The sequence below is a fragment of the Calliphora vicina genome, chromosome 5 (assembly GCF_958450345.1).
Source record: "Calliphora vicina chromosome 5, idCalVici1.1, whole genome shotgun sequence".
NCBI classification, from domain to species: domain Eukaryota; kingdom Metazoa; phylum Arthropoda; class Insecta; order Diptera; family Calliphoridae; genus Calliphora; species Calliphora vicina.
The window spans coordinates 6132594-6146261 of record NC_088784.1 but is presented as its reverse complement, the minus strand read 5'-3'; the positions used below and the strand labels follow the sequence as shown (position 1 = coordinate 6146261).

The following is a 13668-nucleotide window of genomic DNA, read 5'->3' as shown; positions in this document are numbered from 1 at the left end:
GTTTTAATGTCAATACATTTGGTATTTGAGTGAATTCATTAAATTTTGTGTAATAGATACTTGTCAAAATGCAAGCAAAGGTGTTAGGAAATATTCGATTATTATTAATAAAGTTTCTCCCAAGTTTTAAGTTAATTGAATGTGTTGCTCAAATATTTCAAATAGTCAAAATTTCAAACAAAGCTGAGGCCATAGAGAAATACATATAGATCTTAAACTCTCCTGTCAAAGACCTAACTCAGTTGTCAAACACCTAAGTGGTAAGAATGTATTAGTAAAAAAAACTATGTGAAAACAAAAACAACACTCGTATGTGTGATTCTTTTGAATAATTTTGTTACTTTTTTCCAAATAGAATTTTTTCTAATACATTCTCACCACTTAGGTTTTTGACAACTGAGTTAGGTCTTTGACAGGAGGGCTGGGGCCATTCAGAAAAGGAAATTGTTACCTTAATTCTGTACTACAATGAAAGTTTGTCTGTAAATCAGTGGTCGGCATGGAATATGACTTAAAATAACATTTTAAACACTTTCTTTCTCTGATGTAATTTGATCAGCTATTGATAATGATAATGGAATTTATTATTTCATAATTTTTATAAACTTCCTGGACTTCTTGCCGGCAACTGATGTACAAAATTATAAACCAAATGCAACTTCAACTTAGTAGGACCCCTTTCACACTAGGCAATTTAGTTGCGCAAGTCTCTTGCCCAACAACAAAACAGCATGCATGATTTTCTTCTCCTTAACCCGACATTTCCTCAGGCATCTACAAACACAAGATACTTGCGCAACTAAATTGCCTAGTGTGAAAGGGGTCTAGCTTTAGATTTGACTGTATAAATTTCGAAATATAGGAATTACAATGTTGAAATTCTCGGAATTCGTTTCAAGTACGACAGCCTTATTGATCATCATCATTGATATATATACCCTGGCAAGGGTATATATAAGTTTGTCATTCCGTTTGTAATTTCTACATTTTTCATTTGCGACCCCACAAAGTATATATATTCTGAATCGTTATAGATAGCGGAGTCGATATAGCCATGTCCGTCTGTGTGTTGAAATCAACTTTCTGAAGCCCATAAATAACTTACATACACGAATGATACATCAATATCTCCGAAATTCTTCCGGCTCGGTTGCTATTTAAAATCGAGAAAATCGGTCCACAAATGGCTGAGATATAAGGAAAAAACCAGGACAACCTCGATTTTTGACCTATTTTTGACCCATATCTGGATTACTAAATCATTAATATAGACAATATGGATATCTAATGATAGATATTTTAAAGACCTGTGCAACGACGTATATAAGACCATAGTAAGTTGGACCTACAATTGGTCAAAATCGGAAAAAATATTTTTTACCAAAATTTTTTCACTAAATATTAAAAAGCTAAAAAAAAAATTTGTTAAATTAAAAAAAAATTATTAAATTTAAAAAAAAAATTTAAAGAACAATTTCGAAAAAACAACTGGAAAAAAAATTAAATTTTGTCTACCTAAAAATATTTAAAATTTTTATTTTAAAGTATATTTTGGTGAAGTATATTTTGGCTGAAATTCGGCACAGCAGAATATAGCTCTCTTACTTGTTTTTCAATATAGTCTCCTTTGAGCTCTATACACTTTGTCCAACATTTCTACAATTTGTTTATCCCTTCCAAAAAATTGGACTTGTCGAGGTCATCAACAGAGGTATTTGTTTCTGAGATGAATTCATAGTTGAAGTCAAATCTCTCTCAGGTTTGGAAACAAGAAATAGTCACTCGCAGCTAAATCCGGAGAATAGGGCGGATGAGGGAGTAATTCGTGGCCTAATTCATGGAAACTGCACATTGTCCTGGCGATCGTTTTTTACCAATCCTCATTAAATAGACCGAATATGTTGGCATAACATTCGCCATTGATTGTTTTAACCTTTTGAAAGTAGTCAATGTGGATTATTCCGTATGCATTTATGGGCTTCTTTGGCTCCGTTTCAACCCGAGAAAACCACTGTTTTAACTGCTGTTTGGTCTCTGGTGTGTTGTGGTGGATCCACGTTTCGTCCACGGTTACGAAACGGAGCAAAAACTCGTCCATATTGCGGTTAAACAATGCAAAATACTCCTGCAAAGTTGACACAAGATTTTGTTTGTTGTCGATCGCGAGCAAACGGGATACCCATATTGCGTAAAGCTTTCTCATATCCACGTGGTCATTCAAAATTGAAACCATTGAGTCATGTGCGATGCCTATGGCTTTCACAATCTCTCGCACTTTCAATCTTCGACCGGTCAACACCATATAGTGAATTTCTTCAATTGTTTCGGGTGTAGACACGTCCAGAACGTTCGGCATCTTCTGAGCTGGTACGGCCACAACGAAATTCAGTAAACCACTTTTTACCATTGAAATTGATGGTGCAAGTCACGAGGCAGTCTGCTACCTTTCAGTTAAGAGGCGGAAAATTAAAATAGTCACGTACTTCTTGACATGCCCTTCGTATATAATCTGGTAATCACTTTTTGCCCTGCACAGTGGGGCAGAATCAAAATAGTTCTGATCAGTGTTTGTATGCAGTGGGATATATATCAAAATAAATGTTTTGCTCAAGACATACAATCTGTGAGTTAAAATATTTATTCTGACTAAGAGACCAAAAAGCTCTTAAAGGTATAGACCTAAGCTTTCTTTTGAGCAGAAAAAAAGGTCCATTTTGAAAAAAAGGCGAAAAATTGTATGTCTACTAAAAATACAAAACATTTGTTTTGATAGATATCCCACTAATCGACCAAAAAGGTCTTTTGGTCAAAAAATTTTTTTAAAAAAAAATGTCAAAGTTTTTAATTTTGCAAAAATGTTATGTTTTGAGTTACAAAACATTTATTTTTATAGATATCCAACTCGCATTCCACTAAGCTACCAAAAAGCATTTCAAGGAAAAGATCTAAGCTTTCTTTTGAGAAAAAAGGAACCATTTTGAAAAAAAAAAAAAAATTTTGAAAAAAAATTTCAAAAAAGTTTTTAATTTTGCAAAAAGTTCAATTTTGACCCCCTATAATCTTGGACGATCTTGTTGAAAAATTTTTATAAAAAAAATTTTGAAAAAAGTCAAAAAAAATTTTAATTTTGGAAAAAAATTTAAATTTTGGAAAAAAAAAATATTAATTTTGGAAAACAAATTTTAACTTTGGAAAAAAATATTCCATTTTTTTTTTAAATTTTTTTTTCGAAGGATGCCAAAAAGGTCTTAAAGGAAAAGATCTAAGTTTTCAAGGAAAATATCTAAGCTTTCTTTTGAGAAAAAAGGGATCATTTTGAAAAAAATCCAAACAAGTTTTTAATTTTGGAAAAAAATTTCAAAATTAAATTTTTTTAAAAAAAAATTTTTGCTAAGAATAACATGGATGAGAAAAAACTCCTGTTTGGCTAAAAAGTTAAATTTTGACCCCTTTAATCTTGACCGATCTTGTTGAAAAATTTAAAAAAAAATTTGGAGAAAATGTTAAACAATTTTTAATTTTGGAAAAAAAATTTAATTTTCGGAAAAAAAATTCCATTTTTTTTAAATTTTTTTCTTCGAAAAATGGTACTTTTGAGAAAAAAGTACCTTTTTGAAAAAAAGCCAAAAAATTTCAAATTAACTTTAAAAAAAAAAAATTTTGCTAAGAATAACATGGGTGAGAAAAAACTCCTGTTTGGCCAAAAAGATAAATTTTGACCCCCTTCAATCTTGACCGATCTTGTTGAAAAATTTTGAAAAAAAAGTCAAAAAAATTTTAATTTTGGAGAAAAATTTAATTTTGGAAAAACAAATTTTAATTTTGGAAAAAAAATTCCATTTTTTTTTTAATTTTTTTTCGATGGTTGCTAAGAATAATTGGAAATAAGCTACATGGATGAGAAAAAACACCTGTTTGGCCAAATGTAACACTTGACTGAACTTGTTAAAAAATTGTGTCTGAATTACTATCCAATAGGACTAGACTTGGTGCAAATTTTATCCCGATCAAAAGACATCGAATTTGAGCAGGAATAAATACAGATATTTTATACTAAAGCTGTAGAGAAGTTTTTATAAAGCTTTAAAAATCTTTCTTTTATATAAAGCTTTAAAATTATGTTTTAATAAAAACTTTTTTAAAGCTATTTTTTATTAAAGCTTTAATAATCTTTATACAAAAGCAAAATGATGAGATATTTATAAAACATTTAAAAAGCTTTAAAATATTTTAAAGCTTTAAAAATATTTTCTATAAAAATTTTATTTTTGTAAATGCTTTATTAATATTTTAAAAAACGTTTACAATGTTATTTTAATAAATGTTTTAAAAAAGCTTTTTTTATAAAAATTCCAAAAAAATCTTTTTTTATAAAAATTTAAAAAATATTTTTTTTTATAAAAAGCATGTTTTTTTTTAAAAAAAAATATTTTTTATACAAACTTTAAATAATTTTTTTTAAAAGCTGTTTTTTAAAAATGCTTGTTTTTATAAAAAAGATTTAAAAATCCTTTTTTTATCTTGTTAAAAACATGCTCTTTTTATAAAAACTTTTAAAACATTTAGATGAGCTTTTTGAAAAAAGCTTTTTTTAAACATTAAAAAAGCTCTTTTTAACTTTAAAAATATTTTTGTTAAGATACTCTTTAACTAAAAGAAAACCACTTTCAAATTTACTTTGTTTTATACAAAAATGCATTTTATTTTATTAATAATATAAATTCTTTTTTTACATGATTTTTTTTATAATGATTTCTATGATGTTTCACTTGTATTAAAAAAAAAGTATTACATTATAATATGAGTATTATATATTACATTTGTCTACATCAATATAGATTTAAATGATTATTAAAATGGTAATGGTATCTATGTAAATATATATATAAATGTAAATATGTATGTATGTATGAGTGTGATTTATATGCTGTAAATGTATTCGTAAGCATAATAGAGTTTTGAAATATACAATATAGAGAACAATGAAAGCACTTAACGGTGATGATAGCACAATATTCATAAAAATTAATTACATTTAAACAAACAAAAATAAAGTATTATAAACAATCTACAAAAAAACACAACAAAAAAACTTTTCTTGTTTTCCAAAACATTTTGGAAGGGGATGCGGAGAAATTCTTAAAAGTAAACAAGAAAAGCTTTATGGCAAGTTGATGGTGATGGATCGATGGTTGGTTGGTTGGTATGCTTAAGGCTAAGGCTTTTTTGTATTAAAAGGGAGAGATGTTTTAAAAGACCCGGTTAGAGGTAGAAGTATATATAAATGAAAAGAAAAGATTATTTAAAGAAAAGCTTTTTTATGTTTGCAGACATTTCATGTCGTTTTTAAGCTTTTCTTTGTTCCTTCTAACTTCTGATGAGTGAGTTTAAAACTAAATTATTACAAAATTCATAACGACTAAATGTGATAGAATAAAATCTCTTGTTTTGTTTAAGCCTAAATTTAAAAATCTTTGTTAGCCTTATTGATAACCACCAAATTTGCCTTGTTGTTGTTGTGCGTTGCTATCATAACCACCGCCATTGTTGTAGCCACCACGACCGCCAGCGCCAGCACCTTGACCGCCATTCACTTGTTCATAACGGATGGTGGGACGATAACCATTCTGATCAGCTTCATAATCGACAATTTGTTTGCGGCCATCGGGCAAGAGCACGTAGTAACGGCCAATAGCCAAATCACCATCACGAGATTCCATATGACCGAAATCATTGCCGGACTCGTAGTCTTGGACATCATATTTGAATTCGTATTTGGCAGGACCGTAATTTTCCTCAGCAGCACCATAACCATTGGATTGTTGATTGCCACCATAACCGCCAGCACCGCCACCGCCTTGTTTGGGGAAAATGGCACCGGTTACAGCGGGAGCACCATAACTGTTGGAGGGAGCTTGGGCGCCGCCAGCAGCACCACCACGATTGGGGGGCAAATAGTTGCTGTTGGGAGCCTGATACGAGTTGGAGGGTGGCAGGTAGTTGCTATTGGGCTGCTGTTGCTGGTTGGGAGGCAAATAGTTGTTTTGGGGTACTGGAGGTTCGGCGGAGACAAAGGAAAGGCAAGCCAAGACAGCGATTGTGGTAAAGCACTGTAAGAAAGAAAACGGAGAAAGGGAAATTAAGTATATTTTGTTTTGAGGCAATCAAAAAAAGTTTATTAAATAGAAAGCTTTTTTTCAAATTTAGTTTTGAAACTATTGAGTTGTTAATTTCTTATAAACAAAATTGTAATTAGTAAAAAGTTCTGCTAAGAAATCTTATGTTACAGCTTTGTTTAAAGTAAAAGTGTCAAAAACGTGACTTAAAGCTTTGGTAGAATGCCAGTTTTAATCATTAGAACTTTGTAACTATAACAAAAGAATCCAGCATACATTTTGGAAGCTTCAATTTTAATTTTTCTAATAAAAGCTTTCAGCAAAAAAGAAGAAATATTTTTTCTTGAAACAGAAAACCTTTCTTTAAAGTATAGATAAATATTTGTTGTTAAAAAGCATTAAAGCTTTGTTTAAAGTAAAAGAAACAAAAATGTGGCTTAAAGCTTTGGTAGAATGCTAGTTTTAATCATTAGAACTTTGAAACTATAACAAAAAAACTAGAGAATATGTTTAGGAAGCTTCAATTTAAATTTGTCTAATAAAAGCTTTCAACAAAAAAGAAGAAATATTTTTTTTTTGAAAAAGTTTGAATCGGAAAACTTTACTTTAAACTAGATAAAGATTTTTTGTTAAAAAGCTTAATAGATGAATGAATAAAGCTTTATAATTTAAAAGTTTTGATATTGCTCATTAATAATGATAGATAATGTTTTTTTTTTTATTAGATACTATCAAATGAAAAGGCTTTATCATTAAAAAGCTTTATAAGTAATGTAATTTTCATTAAGCTTTATAATTTGAAAGGTTTGATATTGCTCATTAATAATGATAGATAATGTTTTTTTTTTTATTAGATACTATCAAATGAAAAGGCTTTATCATTAAAAAGCTTTATAAGTAATGTAATTTTCATTAAAAAGCTTTCTAATGAAAAAGCTTTGTCATTAAAAAGCTTTGCATTAAAAGGCTTTGTTATGAAATAATTTTCGCATTAAAAAGCTTTATTAGTAATTCAATTTAATTAAAAAGCTTTATAATGAAAAAGCTTTGTCATTAAAAAGCTTTATTATTAAAAAACTTTATAAGCAATCCAATTTCATTAAAAAGTTTTATAATGAATAAGCTTTGTCCGTAAAAAGCTTTATACTGAAAAAGCTTTGTCATAAAATATTTAATTATTTTATTAAAAAGCTTTTTATTTAAAAACGAAGTTCACTAAATAAAGCTTATAAAATCTCTACAAAATAAGTCTTTAAAAAGCTTTAAAAGTAAAAGCTTTGTCCTTAAAAAGCTTTATAATAAAAAAGCTTTATAATGAAAAAGCTTTTTCTTTAAAATATTTTTATTATTTTATTAAAAAGCTTTTTATTTAAAATCGAGGTTTACTAAATAAAGCTTATAAAATCTCTACAAAAAAAATCTTTAAAAAGCTTTAAAAGTAAAAAGGATAAGGTTACCTATCACCTTTTCATTAAAATATTAATAGACTAATGAATAATGCTTCATAATTAAAAAGTTAAGAAAAAAGCTTAAATAATGTATATAAAGCTTGTTCATTAAAAATATTTTAAAAAACTTTTTGAAGCTTTATAATTTTTTTATTACCAAAACTTTACAAGCTTTTTTTATTAATAAAAAATTTTCATTTAAATTTTATTAAGTAGGACTTTTCCATTTAAAAGCTTTGCAAATAAAACAATTTCATTAAGCTTTTTTCGTAAACAAAGCTAATACTACAAAAATACTTTCTAAGAATTTTTCGCAATCAAACTTTATAAATAAAGCTTTTGAAATGGTCATTAAAAGCATTTTAATTTTAAGGATGATAATATTTCTTAAAAAGCTTTCTTAAGGCATAAATAAGCTCTCACAATATTGCCTAGGTTTTATTGCAGAAAAGCATTATTAATGGAAAATCTTGTTCAATGCTTATTTGTATTTTCTGTGAAAAAGCTTTATTCAGCTTGAAGCTTTTAATATTTAAATTATGTTTGAAGTTTTGTTTTAGTTTTATTTATTTTACTCCCTTTTATTGTCAGGTTGCTATTGCTTCATTTTGAAATTTTCCTTTCCCAAATCTAAATTTTTTTATCTCAAACCAATCTGATCTTTATTTTAATTGATATCTGTTTACAATTTATGCAAGTCTAAATAGCAAAAAGACTTAGTGGATTGTAATGAATTTATTTCATAATCTAACTACTCACAAAATGAGATTGGAAAAAAAGAATGACATTAACATTTCAATGTTTAAAATTATCACACACAGCCAGACAGGCAGACGGACGGACAGACAGACTGAAGAATACATCAACTTACTCTAATAAAATTTATTTTACTTTATAAAATATGCAAGATCTCTATCACAAAACAGACTTAAAAAATCTACAAAATTGAAAAGATGTTTACAAAACTATGATGTTAAATGTGGCATGCTACATACATACACTCGTATGTGGCAGACATTTGCTTAAGGTAAAAAAAAGATTGTGTGTGGCTCTTGTTTTTTTAGCTTTTTTGCATATATTTTTTTTCTATTATGCTATTGTAGATAACTAAATTATTCATGTAGTAAAATGTTGTTACAAGCAAAAACTAAAAAAAAAATATTGAATGAAAAAAGATTTTTCTACGTTTCTTTTTATAAATTATGATTATGATAAAGTTGTCACAATCTGTTAGCACACCATAGATATTTAATGACACAATTTTTCATAAGTTTGCAGAAAAATCTTTGATTTTTTTTTTTCGTTATGGATTTTGAAGTTTGAAAAATGACAAAAGCGCAACAGAAATGAATGTTGAACGGTTTCGATTTTTTCAAATATTTAGTTATTATTACAATAGTTGTAGAGTAATTATATTGCAAGTTAATTAGTTAAAGGGAAGGTCTAAAAGGTTAGCTAACTGGGTGGTGGAAATTCAAAAAAAATATTAAACTAAATGTCATTTATTTTGATATATTGGAATAGTTTTGTTTGTTTAAATTTCAGAATTAAGGGATTTGGGTCACTCCATTTAGTTTAATTTCAGCTATAAATCATTTTCACTAAAAGTTTTACTTATTTTTATTAGCAATCAATCTAATTTTTTTACTTAATCACTTTGTTTTAATCACACCCTTTATCAATAGATATTTGCCGCCTCTAATTTTTATTTCAATTTAAATATTTTGTCCAAATGTTTTTTGTTTCTAAATAAAGACTAGCAAAATGTTTATAGTTTTGTTTTAACTTTAATTAATTTATTATTAAGACAATAAACATCATTTAACGCTAATGTAAATCAATAAAAAACTTTAAAACACAGCTGCATAAATTTGAAAATTAAAAATGTTCAAACATATTTATAAGTTGACAAGTTTGTTTTTAATTACAGGTTTATGCTGTTTTCTTCTTTGATTTCTCAAATCAAAAATCTGCATTTTTTTACTGCAGGAATTTTTATGAACTTGACTTTGAAGTTTTGGTTGGAATTTCAACTTTGTTTTACTAATTTATTGTAATATGTAAATTTTCATTGGTAAATTAAAAGAGAGGAAACAATCAGTCTTTCACAAACCTAATGAGAAATTATTTTATACAAAATTTTAATAAATCTTTTTGTATTCACTTTATTTGCAGGAAATGAAAAAATCCTATGAAATGGTAAGTTTTTTTAAAAATTTTAATAAGTTTTTTATTAGATTATTAACAATGAATTTTGATTTGGAATGAATTTAATCATTTTGAAATGATTGCCTTAAAAATAAACATTTTTCTACAAGTGCAGCAACAAACTTTGGAAGCGTTCTCAACTTGTTTGAGCTTTTTGAAAGCTTTAAAGCTTTTAGCAACTAAAAATTGTTTTTATTTAATGAATCAGGCTTGAAAATTTATTACATTAACGGCCATTTTCACAATGTACGATTATTTCATTTTAACCGGAAAATTAACTAACTGTCGGTTTGTTTAACGGGGACCATTTAACCAACGGTTACCGATTTACGTTTCACCATCATTTGATTACTTAACCAACGCATTCAGTAGAAAGTATGGCAATAATGCATAAATTTGTTTACGAAAAATAGTGTAATGAAAGATTGAAATATAAAAAATTGTCTAAAAGACGGCATAAAAAATAATAATTTGTGTTTTCTTATTGGTATAATAAAAAAACGTATAAAACTCAAAAATATTAAGGTACCTAACTGTAAAATTTACAGAACAAACTGAACAACAATTACTGAAAACCAACAAGGAAAAGTGCACATTTGTTGTTTGGTTTGTAAGTGCAATATCCGGGTGGTATATGGATCACCCCGTGCAAAATTTACTTTTCTTCGCTTTACACTTTTAAAAATTATAAATATTACAAAAATATAAATGTTTTTCCATGTTCTTTTATTATATTTCTTACAATTAAGATGCTAACCGGCGAAATTTGTTCGGTTATATTTAACAGCAACTTTGTTGTTAAATAGTGTCAATTAAGAATTAATCGTACATTGTGAAATTCAAATTAGCCTAACTTGCGGTTAAAGTTCACGTTAACTTTTAATCGTACATTGTGAGAATGGCCGTAAGTTAGTTTTTAAAGTGAAAATTTAAGATCTACAAAAACCACAATTTTAATGAGCTTTTTGAAAGCTTTAAAGCTTGAAAAGCTGAAAATTGTTTTTATTTAAGGAATAGGCTTCAAAATTTACTACATTTAGTTAGATTTTAAAGGGAAAACTGAATATCTGCTTAAACTACAATTTTAATGAGCTTTTTGAAAGCTTTTAAGCTTGTAAAAGCTGAAAATTGCTTTTATTTAAGGAATCAGGCTTCAAAATTTACTATATTTAGTTAGATTTAAAAGGGAAAACTGAATTTTAATGAGCTTTTTTTGAAAGCTTAAAAGCTTGTAAATGCTGAAAATTGTTTTTATTTAATGAATCAGTCTTGAAAATTTATTACATTTAGTTAGATTTTAAAGGGAAAACTGAATATCTGCTACAACCACAATTTTAATGAGCTTTTTTTGAAAGCTTTAAAGCTTGTAAAAGCTGAAAATTGTTTTTTATTTAATGAATCAGGCTTCAAAATTTACTACATTTAGTTAGATTTTAAAGGGAAAACTGAATATCTGCTAAAACCACAATTTTAATGAGCTTTTTGAAAGTTTTAAAGCTTGTAAAATTTGAAAATTGTTTTTATTTAAGGAATCAGGCTTCAAAATTTACTATATTTAATTTGATTTTAAAGGGAAAACTGAATATCTGCTAAAACAACATTTTTAAGGAGCTTTTTGAAAGCTTTAAAGCTTGTAAAAGCTGAAAATTGCTTTTATTTAAGGAATCAAGCTTCAAAATTTACTATATTTAGTTAGATTTTAAAGGGAAAACTGAATATCTGCTTTATTACTTAAGCTGCCATCTTGACAATTCAAAGTCTTTGTCGATTTCACAAAGCTTTTTAAAGATTTTCTTTAGATTTTATTACGTTCAATGATTTTTGAGAAAATCTTAAGATTTTTGAACGACCTTAACTTTCTTTTCAATTTAAACGTAAAACTGAAGAAGTAATTATAATTTTCAAGAGCTTTTGAGGTGTTAATATTGCTTTGAAAGGAACTGTATTGGATTTTAAGAGATTTTAATTAATTTTTAATACAATTTTTGAATTTTTAAGAAAAATTCTTGTTTATGATGACATTTTGCTTTCATTCATTTAAAAGCTTTTAAAAAGAACTAATAATTTTAATTAGGAGAGCTTTTGAGGTGTTAGTTTTGACTTGAAAGGGACAGTCTTGGATTTTGAGAGCTTTTAATTAATTTTTAATAGAACTATTGAATTTTTAAGAAAATTTCTTCTCTTATTAAAAGCTTAAGCTACAGAGCTTTAATCTAAGAAATTTAATACTTATTTTGAAAGATATTGTCTGAAGAGCTTTTAACTTCCAGCTTGAAGTGAACTTTCTTATCACTTCATGCTGAAAATGAATACAAAAATTATGATTTTAAAGAGCTTTTAAGAGTATTATTACGACTTTCAAACTATATTAGATTTTTTAGAGATTTGAATGATTTTGAATGCGAATTTTAAAAGATTTGAATACATTATTAAGAAATGTGGCTGGTTTTGCCTTCTCTTATTTAAAAGCTATAGCCAAAAAGCTTCAATCTAAATAATTTAATATTAATTTTGAAAGATTTTGTCTAAAACTTAGATTTTGGTGAAATTGTAATAAGTTTTGAATTATTTTGATTCAAAATAATATTAAAAAGTGTAGAAATAAACTCAATGTTGGAGAATTGTCTGTTGATTTTAAAACTTTGCACAATTTCCAGGAAAAATTTTATGATTTTGAAATAAATTTCACGGAAACATAATGATTTTGAAATATTTAGGATACCAAACATGAAATTTCAATATATCTTTTGCATAAATAGTTAATATTCAGTTAAATTTTCTTAGAACAAATTTTTAAATACAACAATTTTGATACAATTTTATAGAAAACTATTTTAAATGTTTGAAAAAAAAATTGAAAACGAAGACATCTGATTTTTCACTTTAGTAATATAATTTTTGAATTCAACTGATTTAAGTCACAGTTATATTTATTCAAATTTGACACTTAAAATTTTGTAATAAATCAAAAGACATTCGATTTCAATGAATATAAAGTTTTTTCAAACACCAGTTTTCAATAAATCTTGAATTGGATGATCACAAACCACAAATCCTTTTTTAAATATAAAAATTTGTTTTTTTTTATAAATAACTTTAGCACTTTTGTTCATAACACTTTTGTTTTCCATTTTATTTAATATTTATAAATAATGTCCTTTATTTTTAATACCTTCATTGTTGTATATTCAATGTTTAATTTGAAGGATCACACTGTTAACTAAATACAAATACTAGTTTGTTCTTCTTGTGAAGATGGTTGAATGGGATTTGATACTGTAACAATATTGTAGGCCAGTATTTATATTTGAACGTCAAACATTAAAAAACACATCAAAATACCCCCAAAACATTAACAAAAAAAAAACTAAACATCACAAGAGCAAAATCAAATAAATGCTCTAAGATAAAAATAAAACAAAAACACCACGCAGATACAGCAAAAACAACAACCACTAACATCGAGAAGATACAAAAAATAAGCGCGCCAAATTCAAAATAGAGTTAGAAATAGAAAAAAATGAGAGAATCATTATTGTTATTATTAAAAACTAAACTGCACTGCTACTATAACCAACCTACCTTCTCTTCCCTTGAACCAAACAATTTCAAACAAAATCATTTAACGTTTTTATTTCAACTCAAAACCACTACAAGAATCTATATTCAAAACTAAAGCATCTACCAACAAACCAAACAAAACAAAAGCAAAAACCCTATAAAACAAATGCATTATTACCATTTACTTTATTTCACATTATGAGCAAAATTACTACATATTTTTACTCCATTCAAACAATTCCAACAAAAAAATCTCAATATTTGTATTTTTTTTTCATCTTAAATGAGCATTAGTTGTATCTTTTTTTTATTTTTTTGGTTTGAAAAAAAATTTT

General features: G+C 26.8%; 1 protein-coding gene across 1 annotated transcript in view; it reads right to left on the bottom strand.

Annotated features, from left to right (window-relative positions):
* Positions 1 to 5350: 5350 nt before the first annotated feature.
* The window catches only part of Cpr56F (Cuticular protein 56F), a 35397-nt gene continuing 27079 nt past the window's right edge, over positions 5351 to 13668 (bottom strand). Inside the window, exon 2 of the mRNA XM_065510925.1 lies at positions 5351 to 6110. Within this exon, the coding sequence (XP_065366997.1) occupies positions 5484 to 6110 (627 nt within the window). The 3' untranslated portion in view covers positions 5351 to 5483. The remainder of the gene's footprint in view (positions 6111 to 13668) is intronic.